Raw genomic sequence first — 16,624 nt, 5'->3', positions numbered from 1 at the left:
GAAAGAAACAAGAAATTGGCATACGTGCTGCTCAAAAGCAAATCAGCAGGTGGAGAGGCTTTACCATATTGCAACCACACAGTTATACACGCATACAATACTAAAGATGAAACAGGTAACACCAGCTTGATTCATCATTTACGAAAAACCATCCAAGACAGCCATTCAAGTCACTCTATTTGAATCTGCTCTATCTTTGTTCTTTCCGGGCCTCTAGTTAGGATATCCGACATGTCAAATAACGTTCGTTTCGTACAGTGCAGTTCTGATATACGAGTGAGAAAAGATAATGATCGTTTTCCATTTTCACTCGGCGATGTGTTGCTCTGTTTTATATGGTTCTGTGGAGAAGTTCACACTTGAAGCTCATATATATTTCATCCGCTCCTCCTGAAAAAAAGATGATGTGGGAAATTGGCACTTCCGAGCTCCGCTCCTATATCCACCGAAAGTGAGTCGTCGTCCCCCCCCCCCCTCTTTATTCAACTAGCTCTCTTTTTGCCGGCTGGGGCGTCTCCTCAAATCGATTTTGACGAAAAATGACAAAAGCATTTTTTTCAGAAGCCTTTTCGCCTTTGGTTCAGCTTTAGTCAAGATTAAAAATGGCTGTTGTGAATTGTTTCTCGAGGGAAGAATTCTGAAATGTCTCTCTTTTTGTATTTTTTGTAATCTAAACTTGAATGCGTAAGCAATAGGTTGATATTATTCTGAAACAAAACTGCTGAAGTTATCTCTCTGTTGTGTGATCTCTCTTACGTCCTCGTCTAGTAGGGCAGAATATGTTTAAGAATTATAAACTGTCTTTTAAATCGACTAACCAGTATAATGTCTACGAGAGTAACATAAGTTTATCATACTGTGGTTCTGACATTCCTTTTGAACATATTCATCCTGTTTCTGTGAGAAAGTAGGTTATTATTACAAGGTCGTGCCCCGACCGATCTGATAGTTTTGAGATTAGTAAGTGTGGAACTGTGTTGCTGTGCTCCATGTCGTGGGTCCAATTCCAAAAGAATCGGCTGAATTCCGCCGGAAGTGTCATAGCAAAGAAGTCGGGTATAGAGCGTGTGTTAAGAAAACGCAGGTGATGAAAAATTAAACCGTAGTCGCCGACTAACGCGTTGCTACCGAACACACACAGTCGCTGAAATCGACGTTTCTACGATCTATCTAGTTTCATTCTATACAAGGCCAGTCAGCAGGCTCCAACTTTTTTTACGCCCCCCCCCCCAAAGCAGCTTTGCGCAGGGACGCAAAGCGACATTGCGCAGGGACGCAAAGTCGCCAATAAGGGAGTTTTAGTGCTGGGTACGCAGGCGGCTTGCGTGCGCAGGACGATGGGGTGGCGGTATTGCGCATGCGCGAAGCCCCAAACAGATGCGTCGCAAGATCGCTGGGGCGATGGGGCGATGCGTCTGTGCGCCCATAAACAACGCTGCCGCCACTGGCCTCCTAGCGGAGATAAGTGGAGATAAGCCAAGTCGAGGCTGGCCAGAGCCACCACTTCGACTTGCAAGCACAAAGGCGCCAAATCTCGCACAGGATGGATCAGCCGTCTTCCCAGATTCCGCCTCCGGCGAAGAAGCGCAGCGCAAGGATTTACTTTACGCCGAAGGTGGACATTTTTCTTTTACGGGAGGTGCTGGCCGTGGACCCATTTGAAGATAGTTCGAGATGGACCGCCGTCGCTCGCAACTTATCGGCGGTGTTGCGGAGGAATGTTCTTGCCCGGAGCCTTCGGGACCGCCTCGATTTGTTGCTCGCGCAGTTCGCCGCGCGCGACAGAGAAAATCTAAGAAGGTAAGTGTTCTGATCGCTTCCCCTCTCTAATAACCTATGTGTACTTACGTGCTACGTCATTTTCAATCTTTTCTGCTGCCGCAGCACTTGCGCTGCTGAAGGCCTAACTGCGCTGAGCTGTGCTCGTGTGGATCACTATGATATGCAATATGCAAAAGCAGAATCTGGTCAGGAAGAAAGCTAGTGCCTAGGAATAGCCCTAATAAATCTAAAACGTTTCCTACTATAGGCAGCGCAACAAGTGAAAAATAATATAGTCAATCGCGAAACGTGATTCTTAGGCCACCGGTCCAAATTTTGCCTGCTCTTGAACGCATTCAGTTAGGAATGACCTGTTCCTGGCAACTTTACGCGAAAAGTCGATCTGAACGAATGCCTAAGTGTTTGAGAGTTGCTCATATGCTTCACTCTACCGTTCCAACAATATGCATGTTCGAGGAGGCTATTTACTATTGGCATCATACAGCGGCTTAGAGAATAAACATGTGGTGTGCATGCATTGAAACAATTGACAACATTAAATGGGTTGCCCAGACATGTCAAACAGTTGAGAGAAATGTGGTTTGTTAAACTTCCAAAGTGCACAAACTTGCTGGCAGTCAGCGTTTCTTCTGTCCTTAACATTAGCGAGTACTGTTTGTAATTGTTATGGGATATTAATATTATTGCTAATTAATCTCCCTTAGATCTGGAACAGAAGAAGATTATAATGAAAAAGAGAGGCTGCTGGCAGAGGTATACCACTTGGCACAGAACAGTGGGTACTGCTTAAAAGGTAGTGCCGTAAGAAAAGTTGCAGCTGCAGCAAAACAGCAGCTGAAGCAGGAGCAAGAAAAATTGGAGCGCCCACCTACAGACAAAAAAATAGCTGCAGCAATCCGAGACCTAGGCGCCTCGGAGTTCGAAGTAACTGGAAGGGAGTGGATGTCTGTGGATGAGGACGTACTGTCTTCGCATGATGAAGACAACATGTGTAAGTATCTTGCTCCTTACTTAAAAATCAGTACTTTGATTAAATGTTTTCTTAGTTTAGCAATGAAATGAATATCAAGACAACAAATAGAAATTGTTAAGTGTCATGACTTATACTGTGACATCATTAAGGTTAGTGAAGTATCGGAATGTAGCAGGCAGAACGAAAGAACATTTATTGCTCAGTATTACTGACTTTATAACGAAACAGAAAAGGTTTGCTTCCTGGTTCTTCCAAACATCAAACTGAAAAGTTGCTCACTGCCTAGCTCACGTTTTATTTGGCCAGATGTACGTTTTCATATTTACCGTACACGCTCAGAATATTCTGAGGGCGTGCAATATGTTCACTTATTCTATATGAGCGTCTGATTTCGCTTTTTTTTTCACTCGAGGGTTTGTTTCCTGTGCACAGTTTTCCAAGCAAATGTTGTCGAGGAATTCACTTTTAATTATCTTGGAAAACCTGGGAAAAGTCAGGGAATTTGAAAAAAAAAATCAAAATGGTAGATACCCTGACTGCTTCTTCAAAAATATTACGTAGGACCTTCAGAGTCCTTCAATACCCCTGAGTTGTTGAAGTCTGTACCAACCACTAGTAAAACCATATAAAATTGTACATTTCCTCAAATTGCTGGTATCACTGGATTACCTTGATGTCTCTGATAAGCTAAATAAACTATGCGCTACAACATTTACTCTTTATCAGGGTCCACAAACATCTATGACCTGGGGGAGGCCCAAGCTTCAGCTACCTGTGATGACTGCGAGGTGCTGGCATCAGTTCCACAACTACCCGCCAGCACCTCGGTGAGTACAACAGGGAAGACGGCTGCATCCAGCAGCGGGCTGGTTCAGTACATCTCACCCAGCCCTTCACCAGGCATCCTCCATGAGCCAAGTCCACGCCCTACCCTGAACACCACCCTTGACCCCACCTCTACCCGCCATCCTAGCCCCATCCTTGATCCCACCCGTGGTTCTTCCCCTGCCTCTTCCTCTGGCCCTACCTCTGGCTCTTCGCCAGGCCCCACACAAGGCCCCACTAGTGGCCTTTTGCCCACTATTGCAAAGGGGTATATGCGTACACCACCTGGCATATGCCTCAAAAATCGTACGTTTCAGTTTACTACTGTTTGAACATTGTAAGACGGCCTTGCCCATCCACCAGCTTCTGGCAAAGCATGACTAATTTGTGACACAAAAATCACCAATGTAAGTTTGTATTTGACAAACAAAATGCAACTAGCCAGACGTTTCAATGTGGATAAACTAATAGCTATATTCATTACTCCGACATTTTGAGTTGATTCTTAAATATTCATTACTGCATATACAAAGAGCGCATCTAAATGAAACGTATAAATGCTCTATTTTATCTGTAACCAACCTATTACAGTGACCTGTGTGATACTGCTTCTACTAACACATCGTCAATGCGTTACTTCAGCCCATCTAGCAAAGTCGTGTCCTTTCTTTTCTTTTTTTTTCTTTCCTTAGGGCATTCTCCTTTTATTATCTCGTAAGCAGCGTGGAATAGAGCGGAAATGGATTATGATATTGTGAGCATATACCTTCTTTACCTGTTCACAATCATGATCACAGGGTTTATCTTTTCTTCATGATCATTGCTTGTAGGGACTCATCTATGTATTGTTCACCCACATCTTGAAAGCGATAGAGGCGAAAATGTTGTATGCCCGTGTGCTCAGATTTGGGTGCACGTTAAATAACCCCAGGTGGTCAAAATTTCTGGAGCCCTGCACTACGGCATATCTCATAACCACATGATGGCTTTGAGACCCCGCACATCAATCAATCACATCTTCAAGGCGTATTAAAGGCCTGACATCTCCTTTGTCACAATGTGCACACTCAAACTGTCAGCACTAATTACGGTATGCATAAAAGCATCAGATTATGTGTAAGAAACTGAACGATGGCAAAGTGAAGCGTCTAGGCTTTTTTCTGACATTGGACAATATTTTAGTATTAAACTATGGAAGGCAGTTTCAGAATGTAAACCTACTAAAGTTGTGAAAAAAAAAACTTGATTTTCACTATAATTCATGGCCTTCACATTTTCACCAGGACCTAATCACTCATCCCAGTCCCTTTGACTTTGCGCAAGGATTAAAACATGATGACTCTACTTCTCATGTTAATTTAGAGCCTTTCTGGGTGCTAAATTAGAGGTGCTTAAAAGCTCCCTCGGCTGTCTTTGGTCTGGGAACTTCTACCTCTGTATATTGACAGCTTAGATTGCCTCTACATGCATGTGATCCCAACTTCCTGGTAAAGTCTAGAAACGAAGAGGTCTTACTTCTGTTACAACATTTAAGCAGTCTACACTTGCTCTAACCTATTTTACTAGCCAGTGCAAGCATTATGCATCTTGCAGGCAGGTCAAGCATGTTGACAACATGACAACATGCGGTCAAAACATTCAGTGAATAAAAAAAACCGATTTCGTACAGCTTGCATATACCTACCTAGATAGCGTATGAAAGCAACAGTGAGAATGAGTGTAGCGAAATAGCATGCATGTTCTATTTCTCATGGAAACATCCCATAATGCTTAACATTTTGCAATTACAGGAAAAAGGCGTGAGGATCCCCACTTGCAGTTTTTCGAAAAAAGGCTGCAACATGAGAAAGGGGCCTGGAGCAGGGACAGAGAAATGGAAAAGGAGCGGTTGGCCCTAGAAAGGGAACGCCTTGCAGTCGAGGACCGCCGCATCACTTTAGAACGAGACAGGCTCACCTTGGACAGAGAGGTATTTCTCCAAAAAAAGAGGGAGTGGGAAGAAACCCAAGAGGAGAAAAAGGAAGAGCAGCTTGCCAAGCAAAGAGAAAGGGAACAAGAAAGAACTCTATCTCCGACAGCAGGGTGCCCTGATTGACTTGGTAAAGTCTGTCGTTGAGAACATCCAAAAATAATTATTCGGTTGCCTTGTAAAGCCTAAGCCAATATTTCTATATATATATATATATATATATATATATGTATATGAACAAATGCTTAGTAAGTCTTATGCATTGTAATAGACACGATTGTATCAGAAAAAATTGTTGGAAAAAAAAAATTCCGGACCCTAAAACTTTTCCTTTAGAAGTTGACCGCGATTGCAATGTCCTGTTCCCCTAGTGCGTACTTCAATAGCCAGCGGTTAATGTAAGTGACCAATTAAGGACCATGCAGGGTAAAAGAAAAAGTGATGAGTTGTTTTAACGGCATATGATAATTTTGATGCACAAAGAAAAAAAAGAGAATAGATTGAACTTTCTGAATGAATTAGACTTATTCATAATGCATTATTTTTTTGGTAGGTTAAATAGTGCAGTGTAGTACTGAAAATCTAAATTTAGGCTTGGTTACTCAGCCTATTACTCAGCAAGACCGGCATTTCTTTCGCCATCCTTCGTCATTCTTTGGAGAAGCGCTGCATACTTGCAAAAATTTTTGTTCAAATTTTTTATGCAGCGGCTGAAGACGAAAAATTATGCCCGACCAAAGTGGGTAGGCGCCACAGTTGATAAGAGATCAAAATTTTGTATGGGTTGGAGCATTGGACGTCCCACTTGTTAAGCAATTTGCGTTATGTCACAGTTTATTTTATTGCTGTTTGAAATTCCTTTCTTACTCATACTATTGCGATTCCTTTCCTGACATCATTCCTGCCTTTGTGATCTCATAGCAGCTTTCGCTGTAATAAGTTTCTACCCTTCGAAGCTGCACTGATGTCTCGCATCACTCTCTCTTTTCCTGTTGTGGTACACTCCAAGTATATGCCGTACAAATTTGGTGAAGCATATGCAAGTTTTGTTTTAGGCATAAGTAGGGACAAGATAGCACAAAAAATAACAGCAAAAGCGTACCATATAGGGAACGCGAGGATGTGCATCTGACACATTGGTGTAGCTTTAAAAGGCAGAAAGTGATTTTGTTTATTTATTTACAGAATACCTACATCGCCATATAGGCATTACGTAGGGGGGGAACAAAAAGCAGTCAGCACAAAGGAATTCGTAGCAAAATACATAATATGCATAAAAAATAAAAATAAAAAAGAACCACCGCCACATTTATCTGAACATAATAATGCATCGCAAAGTACATTTTCATACACACAGAACATACATAATGCAAGAAGAATTTCACAGCATAGAAAAAAAAATTATTATTTGTTATATCAACCAAGTCGTCACTTAAGCTGTTCCACTCTCTTATTGTTTTTGGCAAGAATGAGTGGAAAAAGTATTGGATCTGCATTTGAAGGTAGATATCTTTTTGCTATTGTCACAGCGAGTGGATTTGTAGGGGGGTTGAACAAGGTAGCAATGGTGATTGATTCCTGTGATGTCTGCTATATGCTTGTAATTGTATTTTCCTTTATTGTACATTCTTGTTCATGTAATTATGCTTTTATCAGTATAATACACTTCATTGTTAAATCAATTAATGTATTCTTGTTTACTTGCAATCTTGTTTTTTTTATTTTTGCACAATGATTCACTATGGTCCACATTAGTGTACACTCGTGATCTTCTTGTATATGTATTTGTTTTCATGATGCCAGTTTCCCGTATGGCTAGTTCTTGTCTTGCACTAAAATTTTCTTGGAACACTATTGTGGTTGCTGTTGTGTTTGTACTAGCAAAAGAAGTGCCATGATCCAGGCAGTATTCCACATTGTAATTAGGAGCCTACATATCAAATGGAGAAATAAATATTTCACTGAACTGTATCAAATGTGAAAACCCTCATACTCAACCTTTTGGTTCTACTTGTCCCTCTGGCAAATGTCATCATTAAATTAAAGTAGGCTATCTCAGTAGACTTAATATTGCTAGTTTTGCTCCTTCACTGCACTCCTTTTTAATTTCTCGCTTGGGGATGACATTACAGTCATTTGCACAACAAGCGCAAAGTAACAGCTTTAGAGGGCTCCTTGCAACTAGGTCTGCTCACACATTCGTTGCATTCAACACTTCGATCTTGCACATGTGGGGGTAGGTTAGGGGCAAATGCAATGTTGCAGTTGCTTTTGGGATGTTACTAATACAAATTTTCAATTTTAACAGACTTAAAGGCTTTTCTGTTTTGTGAATAGCCTAATTTAAAAGCATTAAAATGTAGTTGCTTTGTTAGTGATGGAAGTGACCTTACTTTTTGGAGCATAATTTGAAGCATGCAATAAAAGTATTCGGAGCAGGAAAACATGCTAGTTTACATGACAATAGGTATGACGCGAGAACAGAACGACGACAAAGAGACACGAAAGAGACCTTTTTTGTCCTGTTCTTGCGTTGTACCTATCGTCATGTCATACCAACTAGCCCAAACGCCCACACTGCTAGTTTACAGCAGCTACCAGTGTCTTAGGAGCAGCTATCAAATTTGCCATGCAATAATTGGAGTTCAGAGCATTGTCAAAAAAATCTTGGAAATATTTATTATTATGAAATTTATTTACCAAACAACAATCAAAGTACATTTTATGGTCCAAACAATGGCAGTTTGTCAAAAATGTGCTGTGAAATGAGCCACAATTTGAAATACTAGTATTTGGAGTAGAAATATTTGATTAAATAAGCTGCCAATTCCTCGAATCCGTATAACAGTGTATAGAAAAGAATTTAAGATGACACTTTTTATGAGAGAAATATAACATGCGGATGCGATGAAGGCAAACAAATACAAGCACAGCTGTGCATCTGTTGGAAATTCGGCACTCTTAGATCACCAGATTGCTAAAGTGAATGAAAGCGTTTTCAATAAGTTGAGAAAACTTTTTGCACAAAAGAGCACATGTACTCAAGTTCGTCGCACGTGATATACACACCATCTGTCGAACACGCACTCCGATACACACAATCTAATAGTGGCATGTATGAGCACACACTACTGAGAAAATCCCCCCACCAGTCTCACTTCTGGCCACTGTATGCTGACTGTGGCACACACGAAAAGTGCTGCTAGCTACAGCACAACAAAAAAGCTAAACAGTCTTCCACAATGAAGCAATGATGGCAGTGCACGGTTGCCTATTTGAACGAATTTCAGAGGCACTAGTACTACCTAGTGTTGGTGCACATTAAAAAGCCTTTGCGGTCAAAATTTCTACAGTGGTGTATGGTGGTTTTGGGAAGTTAAACTCTACATATCAATCATAATTACACACTTAGTCGCACCTCAAGTATTCCTGCAGGTCAGGAGCTCGAAGGCCAAAAAACATTCCTGTCTGACTTCCGTGCAGACACGTGTGGCAATTCGCGAGTATAGTGCCAACACGATACATTTGGCCAACGTTTTGTAGCAGGAGTTTTTGGTTCTTTTTGAAATCTAAAAAAGCGAACTCTGCCACAGTCTTTCCAAATCCCCACTCGACCGCCTGGCGAACAGTGCTCATATGCCTATTGAAAAGGGCTTGCGGTCGTGTGAGGGTGGCTCCAGCATAAGGCCTCATGAGAAGAGGGCGCAGTGGGTATGCAGGGTCACCATATATCCCATATGAGTAGCTCTGGGATAACATTTCCAGCTTCTGGTACAGTCCGCTTAGGCGTAAGATGCCTGTGAAAAAGGAAGAAAAAGAAGTTTCTTGAAATGCATTTCTTTTTTAACATGCCATTTTCAGTGTCATGTTGGAGTGATCTGTTGCAAAACATTCATTTTAGATTATCCTATGCGGTGCAGGAGGCTTCCTTCCATACATACACACACACATGCACAAACACAGAAAAAAAGGTCTGTTTGGGCCTTGGAGATAGCCAGGCTTCAGACACTAACAAAACTTTAGGCTACTTTATGGTGATTGTACTTGACAGTTCCATTACGGAAGTCTAAACAAATAAAGCACATGATTACCAAAGTGTGCTTGTGACTTATAGCCTAAAAGCAGGGCTGTACGTTACCTATCTCGGTCTGCATGTAATCGAACAAGTACTTGTTGCCGCGGAACACTTAGCAGAAATTAAGGTACGGGAAGGTATAGCGCTAACTTTGTGTCAATAGTTTTAATAGCACATGTGAAAGGAATGCCTTTGCATTATCACGCAGAGATTAGGCACTGCCAGGTACAAGCAGCTATAGACTATAGGTCTAGTCACGATAGCCAATAAAGGTGGCCCAGGCATTTCATCCGAAAAGTGTACACGAGATGAATACTGGCTGACAGCAAGCCAAAGTAGTGGAACCATCCGTAATGCTTCAGTGTGTTGGCCTATATTGGGAAAGGCTTTCAGCAAAGTATCATTGGGAAAAACTTATCGGGCATCAAACATGTGGTTAGGGTATCACGACTCAATGTCACAGCTTTCAATTGGAAATTTAGCCTTTAGGACATTTTAGTTACACTTGTTAATCACTAAACACCTTTCAATTGACCTCAACACTCGCGTCACTTAGCACTGGATGAAAAAAAAATGGAAACATGAGAATGGACTTAGCACTTGCATAACTCCTCTTCAGGTATGCTGATTTTTGTCGATTTGCACTATGTGATAATAGTGTTTGGTTAATAAAAAGTACGAACCAACTAGCCTAAGAAACACAACACTTGCAAGCTACCTTTCTCAAAATCACTGTACTGCGCTTGCAACAGTTTTTGTACTGACTCAATGAACCATTTTTATGCGCTTATTATGCTAACACAGTGATCAGCAGGATTCACTGTGACACTCGTATTAGTAACTATAAGCAAACAGTATAGTGAATGAAGGCACACTGACCGGCATCATGCTTGTGCCCTGCATATGGCCCATCAAGCTGGCACACAATTCCGTTTGCACACATGACCGACTGATACTTTACAGAATGCTGCCTTTTGTGGCCTGAAAAGTATATCCGCTGGTTGACTGTAGGGCGGCAAATGGGCCTCGCCGTGCCGTCCACGAAGCCCCAGCAGTAGCGCAGGGGTGCACCTCTGTTGTACACAGCCTGCGAAGACAAGGAAAACATGCCTGAAAATCTTGCATATGACCGAAGCACTAAAATCGCGCAGCATTTAAAAAAAAATGAACAGCTTGACAACCTACATAAAGATCAAGAACTATAGAGCAGGGCTAGAACGTGCGTGCACTAAAATTACACAATATGAATATTACGTGCTTACTTCGGAGTACTCCTCCAGATCATTCAAGCTCAGCCAGCTGTGGTTGTTGACATCCGCAAGCAGGTGCCCGAAGGTGCTATCGATGTGGCCGTATAATTGGCTGACTATATTAGATAGCGCCGACGAGTGACGGCCAAAAAGGGGCTCCAAGTCCCACCATCTATTGGGGTACGCGAGCCTGCGCAACCCCATCAAAAGCGCTTCTTGTCCGAACACGGTGACGCCTTGGCTGCTCCGAATTATTGGAATCTTCAGGGCCTCGGTCAGAACTTGCAGGTCTTCCTTGTAGAAGCGGAATTGCCTCCGGAAGGCCTGCTCGTCGATTTTGTTTATGTCTATATGGCCACCGGCTGATTTCCAAACCCTTCGTCCAGGCGCGCGGTAGCCGACGAACAAATCTTCTATCTCTGTCCAAGAAAGATCGAGGTAGAGCAGCTGGTCGCAGAGCACGCTGCAACGTCGACGACGCAACGGTGGCATAAGTCTCAGAAGAACAGACGACGCCAATCACCAAGTCCTATTCGCGTACGTTGCCCCGTTTTTTACACGTTGTTCTGTTGTCGCGCTTGTCGGGCTACGACCAGCCGTCTGGATTGCTTGGCATCGGCGGCACCGGCTTTAGTCGCAACTGCGGCACATACGAAAAAAAGTTTCTTTGGTGTTGAAAGCTGTCAGAATAATAAAAAATGATTTCTTGAAAGTATTTCACGTCATTTCACTATGTACGTTAAATTTAACACTTTAAATCGTAAAAATAATATAAAATATACTTACATGACCAGACGTTATGGCGCTGCGAGCGCATGTGACTTTCGTGCGGCTCGCGTTTGCGTGCGTGCCACCGTGGTGCCAACTAAAAGGAATTCCGGTTGGGTATGCGTTGGGCACGCAAAGCCGCACGCTCCCAAGCCCGCAAGGCCCCAAGGGAATGCGTACCCAGCACTAAAACTCCCTAATAAGTTACTTGACGCCGCACGCAGCTCGTTTATTGGTCTAAACCAGTCACAATGACGGGCTGCACCTTTCCCTCCTTGTGGGAGAGAAGGGTGGCAAGGCCGCGCGAAAATTTAGAACCAGCTGAAACCGCTGGTGTGACCCGTGTAATTTCCTTAATATAGCACGTATTATCAAAATTCCTGCAGCGTCATGTTCAGAAAGAACAAGTGCACATATTTCTTTTTATAAAAATTTTCTAACCACGGGGTTGCTTAGTGGCCGTTTAAAAGGTTAGGATTGTTTCGACAAATTGCCGACACGTTGGCTCCAACGACACTTAGTTTTCCAAAACGTTTCGACTCCTCAATTTTTCATCTTCTCTTGAACTTCTGCCTTTCTAGCATGATTCCTAGCGGTGCTATTCCTAAAACCTTCAGTTCTAATTTTCACAGCTAACGCTGTGGTATAGCATTAACCTTGTTGATTGTTTACAAGAGAGAGATGCATTGTTGCGAATGGTGATGAGTACTTCTTGCAAAGACAATCGAGATAACTCTTGAAGTACATCACAATCTCTTAAAGAGCTTTCATAAAAAAACAGGAACTCAGAAGGAGTGCAGGATAGAGTTGGTCTGTTTACGCGGTAAAGTCTCATGCGCGCAAACCAATCAAAGCAAGAATGATCACTGAGCTTCTTTTTTTTTTTCAGGAGAAGCGGAGAGATAACAACAAAACAAGTCTGAGCACGTCGGAGTACACAAAAACCATTACTGGTCGCAAAATCTCAAGTTACTATTGCTGACATTTCCAGGTTCCTCTTTGCGTTAGATAATACACGAAATATTGGCGTAAGAGAAAGTACTGAACCAACAGAAATAATAAAAAATTGCTTTATTGAGTCTACAATTTTGGGCAGGAAGAAGAATGAGCATCCATCAAGCAATACTAACTATACTTTTGTCACGTAGAGTAGTGCGCGAGTTAGTATATATTCATCTCGAAATTCAGCGCGAGAAAAACACGACACTGCAAGGAACACACAGGACAGGCGTTAAGTAGAAACTAAAGCTTTTAGTTTCAAGTTATTGCCTATCCTGTGTGTTCTTCACGATGTTCCGTTAATCTTGTGCGACGCTTTGACAAGAACGTTAAATACTGTAAACATATTGCTGTTATGCTCTTGTGATTGCGACACGTCGCGTGAAAATAGAAGCATGTGCAAGCAAAATGTAGATGATCGACACTGAGTGAACGAAGATAAATTCTATAAACGTTTTTGACTGAAAATGCCCTACACACTTCAAATGTGGCAGCTGGAATAAAATGCTATACCGAGCTTTGTAAAGCACTGAGGTGTATTATTTCCTTTTTCTTGTCTAGTAACATATTAATACGTAGTTCATATTCTCGAGTAATATCTTAGTAGTGACAGTAACGTCGTCGCAATTTCGCCTGTAGCATCATAAGCAATAACCCCCTTTTCGAATCTATCGTATGCAGACTGCGGTATGAGGGGGCATCTGACAATTATCTTCTATTTGCGCTGTCTTGTAAAAACTGACTTGCCTTCACGCCTGCAATATTCATTTATTTTCGTCACTCAAACCTAGTTCCTCGGAATCTTCGACATCATTTGTGTACTCTTCTACAACTGCTTCACAAACACTAAAAGGAGAAGAAACCTGTAACCAAGAGTACGTGCTATAATGGGGAAATATTGGCACAGCGAGCAAGAGCTTTTAGGTCAACCTTGATGCATATTTCACGCGCCATTGACACTGTTAGGCTAGAGTGGACAATTGGGCATGTAGATTTTGCCTGATCAAAGGTAAAAGCACTGAACGTGGTGATCCACTGGGAGACACAAACACAGACAACCCAAACAAAAGCAGGGCATCCTGTTTGTATGTTTGCGTGTACAAGTCACAGTCTTTGAACCCTTTACCTAGGATACTTCCTTTCTCAATATTGATCTCGTCTTCCCCTATCTTTCAGTGTAAAGTATCCAACTGGGCAAAACCTCATTTAATTACCGACAGCTTGCGGGTTTGGGCGAGTATATCGGTTAATCACGCGACTACCTTTCAGCGGTGCGAAAAAACAAGGAGAACGAGCACACACACATCAAGGCTAGCACTAGTCCTGTTCTGTGCGTTCCTTCGTTGTCCTCATTTTTTTCACGCTTCTTCCAAATATCGTCACGTAATCTTCCACCACTTCCGTCTTCATCTTCAAACTTATTTTATCACCTTCCCGTTTCCGACGCTCTCCAAACTTTACTGCGTTGAGAGCAACAGCATCAAACTTAAATGCTGTTGTTAGAAACTGCCATCGGTAATGCTTATTCCTAAAAGAAGAGAGACAGAGAGAAGGCATGCACACAATAGTAGCGAAAGAGTCAAAAGGCAATACACAAGGTGGGAAAAGACAGGAATGAAAAAGAAACGTCGCTAAATGAAGCCAGGAGTGCTGAAAGCGCAGGAAGAAAATGGGGACGGAAGGATTCGTGAGTGTAAGGGCATAAAGGTGCCTAGAAGTGCAGGAGGCTGATGACTTCCGCTATTAGAACTCACGGCTAATTGCCTCGCCGGCGGCTGCAGCGCACAAGAACGTCGTCAGTCTCTTGCCTTTCTCGTTCGGTCGAAGACGCACATACCGTCCAATCACGTTGGCTGCGTATTTAACTGGGCCAGCAGTGAAAAAATCTAAGGGAAGGAAAAGATGGCTAGGAAGCAAGCAAATGGCTTTTACCCCTAGAGGGAATCCACGGGCGTCAAAAATACTTTTTTTACCCCCAAAACTTTGAATCTTGAATGTACGCCAATGGGTCAATACCGGCTGTGACATGCCGGACAAATTTCTTTGCCACTGAAACAGAAATTGCTTCTCTCAATGTTGCGGGGCATCACGGATTTGCCACGAAAATGAGCAGCGAGCATTAGGCGCAGTTGTCCGAAAAGACCACGATAGGTCGTTTAGGTTTACGCAAAAAGGCGAGGCTATAAAAGAGTTTGGAATGTTTTTTGCACCTCAATGACTCGTATGTGTAGCGCTTGCTTTCTCTAAGCGAACAGTTTAGAAGCATGATTTGAAGCGGTTTCGCATAACACGAAATCATTATTGGTTAAAAGCAAATGACCTTTTCGACCACACACTTGTTTTTTTTTCATCACTTCTCGTGATAAAATTTTGCTTCCCTAACTATTGTTTCTCCACCCGCGTAGGGCGGCAAACAAAAAATTGGCAGCATATCCACGTAGTGAATGATGGAGAGTGGGGCGAAGCATTCGTCCGTCCATTCGTTCTTGCTTCCGTCCGTCCATGCGTCCGTATGTGTGACCATTCATGCGTCCATCCACCCGTCCGTGCGTGCGTCTGTTCGTGCGTCCGTACCTGCGTCCATTCATGCGTCCATTCATGCATCTGTCTGTGTGTCCGTTCGTTCATCTAGTCAACACTTCAAGCACCACCATCTTGCATTTTTTCATCATATGTTCCCCATAAAGAAGCACCGCCATGCAGCGGACATTCCGAGGACTAAACTAGAGGTGGCACACGCACAATTTCTTACGGCTTGCGCTTCGGGTCTACTTCCCACCTTTAACCACCTCGACTTCATGGTACATACAAGTTCACTGTATTCAAGGCACTGCGGCCCAACGCTCTCTAAACCTTTCAAAAACCAAGGAGGTTACGCCCAGCGAGTATAACGTAGCAACCTTTTCCTTTCAGATAGTGCTCAATGTACATGCCAATGGCTGCTAATGGGAAATGAGAGACAGGAGAATTTGGCTTTTACTTTCTTACGGCCTGCGCTTCGTATCTACTTCCCACCTTAAACCAACTCGAGTTTATGGTATATACTAGTTCATTGTATTCATGGCACTGCGGCTCAACGCTCGCTAAACCTTTCTAAAGCTATGGAGGTTACACCCAACGAATATAACGTAGCAACCCTTTCTTGTCAGATAGTGCTCAATGTACATGCCAATGGCTGCTAATGGGGATCGCAGCGTGCACGTCAACTAAAAGCCAAGTGCTCCTGCTCTCATTCCCACTTAGTAGTCATTGCCATGTACATTGAGCATTATCTTTTATTGTTCAACAACGCAAAGAAAACATATCTCACCGGCACCACTTCGGAGGTCCAAATGTTATACTTGTTACACACTACAACAGCTACGAGGAACGAATGGGTGTCGCTATAAAAAGCTTCGCCCCTAAATGATTTCAGACAATTCGCCTCCCTGACAATCCACTTTTTTTTCTCCTATCTCCATCCCATAAACACAGCAAACCACAAAGCCACGGTACCCCCATTACCCACTTCAACAACACCGGTAGCGATACCGGTACCGCCCTTACAGCAACGTAGCACAATATCGACAGTGCCAGCGCGTAGCGCTATAAGCGGTCCGTTTTAAGGCTGTTTCACGTGCCGCGACTGCAGCGAAAAAAAATCGTTCCGTTCGCTCCAATGGCTCTGTTCGCAACCGTCGCTAATAACGGTATCGTTTCACATGGTCAGCGAACGGTACGCTATTTTCGTTCTGCGACTGGAGCGGTGAGTTCTTGCCACCGCTCGTTGTGGTAGACACGAATGTAGTGTAATAATATGTGCATTATGATATCATGAATATCGTGAACGGTAACGAAGGGCTTGTTTGTTTCGTAATTGAAGAACACTTTCCAGTCTGAATTTATTTTAAAATGCACAGCATCGGCCATTACAAAAAAAAATAAAAAAAAACCCGTCGACTCTATTTCGACGGCCTTGTCGGATCAGCCCTGTTTCGACGGGT

At 42.8% G+C, this 16,624-nt stretch overlaps 1 protein-coding gene and 1 long non-coding RNA gene across 2 annotated transcripts; one reads left to right on the top strand and one right to left on the bottom strand.

Moving 5' to 3' along the window:
• Positions 1-475: 475 nt before the first annotated feature.
• On the top strand, positions 476-7,517 carry LOC142786663 (uncharacterized). Its single transcript, XR_012889103.1, has 2 exons — positions 476-3,582; positions 5,371-7,517. It is a non-coding gene; the product is annotated as an uncharacterized LOC142786663 (long non-coding RNA).
• LOC119169858 (uncharacterized) lies at positions 7,417-16,082 on the bottom strand. Its single transcript, XM_075884292.1, has 3 exons — positions 10,887-16,082; positions 10,504-10,711; positions 7,417-9,346 (listed from the first exon to the last, which is right to left on the bottom strand). Exons 1-3 carry the CDS (start codon positions 11,364-11,366, stop codon positions 8,958-8,960), a joined length of 1,077 nt encoding a protein of 358 aa, XP_075740407.1. The 5' UTR covers positions 11,367-16,082; the 3' UTR covers positions 7,417-8,957.
• Between the last annotated feature and the right edge of the window lie 542 nt (positions 16,083-16,624).

Source organism: Rhipicephalus microplus, unplaced genomic scaffold, assembly GCF_043290135.1.
Source record: "Rhipicephalus microplus isolate Deutch F79 unplaced genomic scaffold, USDA_Rmic scaffold_27, whole genome shotgun sequence".
In the NCBI taxonomy this organism is placed as follows: Eukaryota; Metazoa; Arthropoda; class Arachnida; order Ixodida; family Ixodidae; genus Rhipicephalus; species Rhipicephalus microplus.
The sequence above is the reverse complement of the archived record's forward strand: the minus strand, read 5'-3'. Positions and strand labels throughout refer to the sequence as shown.

Bases quoted from the DNA above. Each gene is read 5' to 3' on its own strand.
- LOC119169858 (XM_075884292.1), bottom strand. From the start codon at position 11,366: ATGCCACCGTTGCGTCGTCGACGTTGCAGCGTGCTCTGCGACCAGCTG. The intron at 10,712-10,886 runs GTAAGCACGTAA...TTGTCTTCGCAG, and splicing joins ATCTGGAGGAGTACTCCGAA to GCTGTGTACAACAGAGGTGC. The intron at 9,347-10,503 runs GTCAGTGTGCCT...CCTTTTTCACAG, and splicing joins AGGGCACAAGCATGATGCCG to GCATCTTACGCCTAAGCGGA.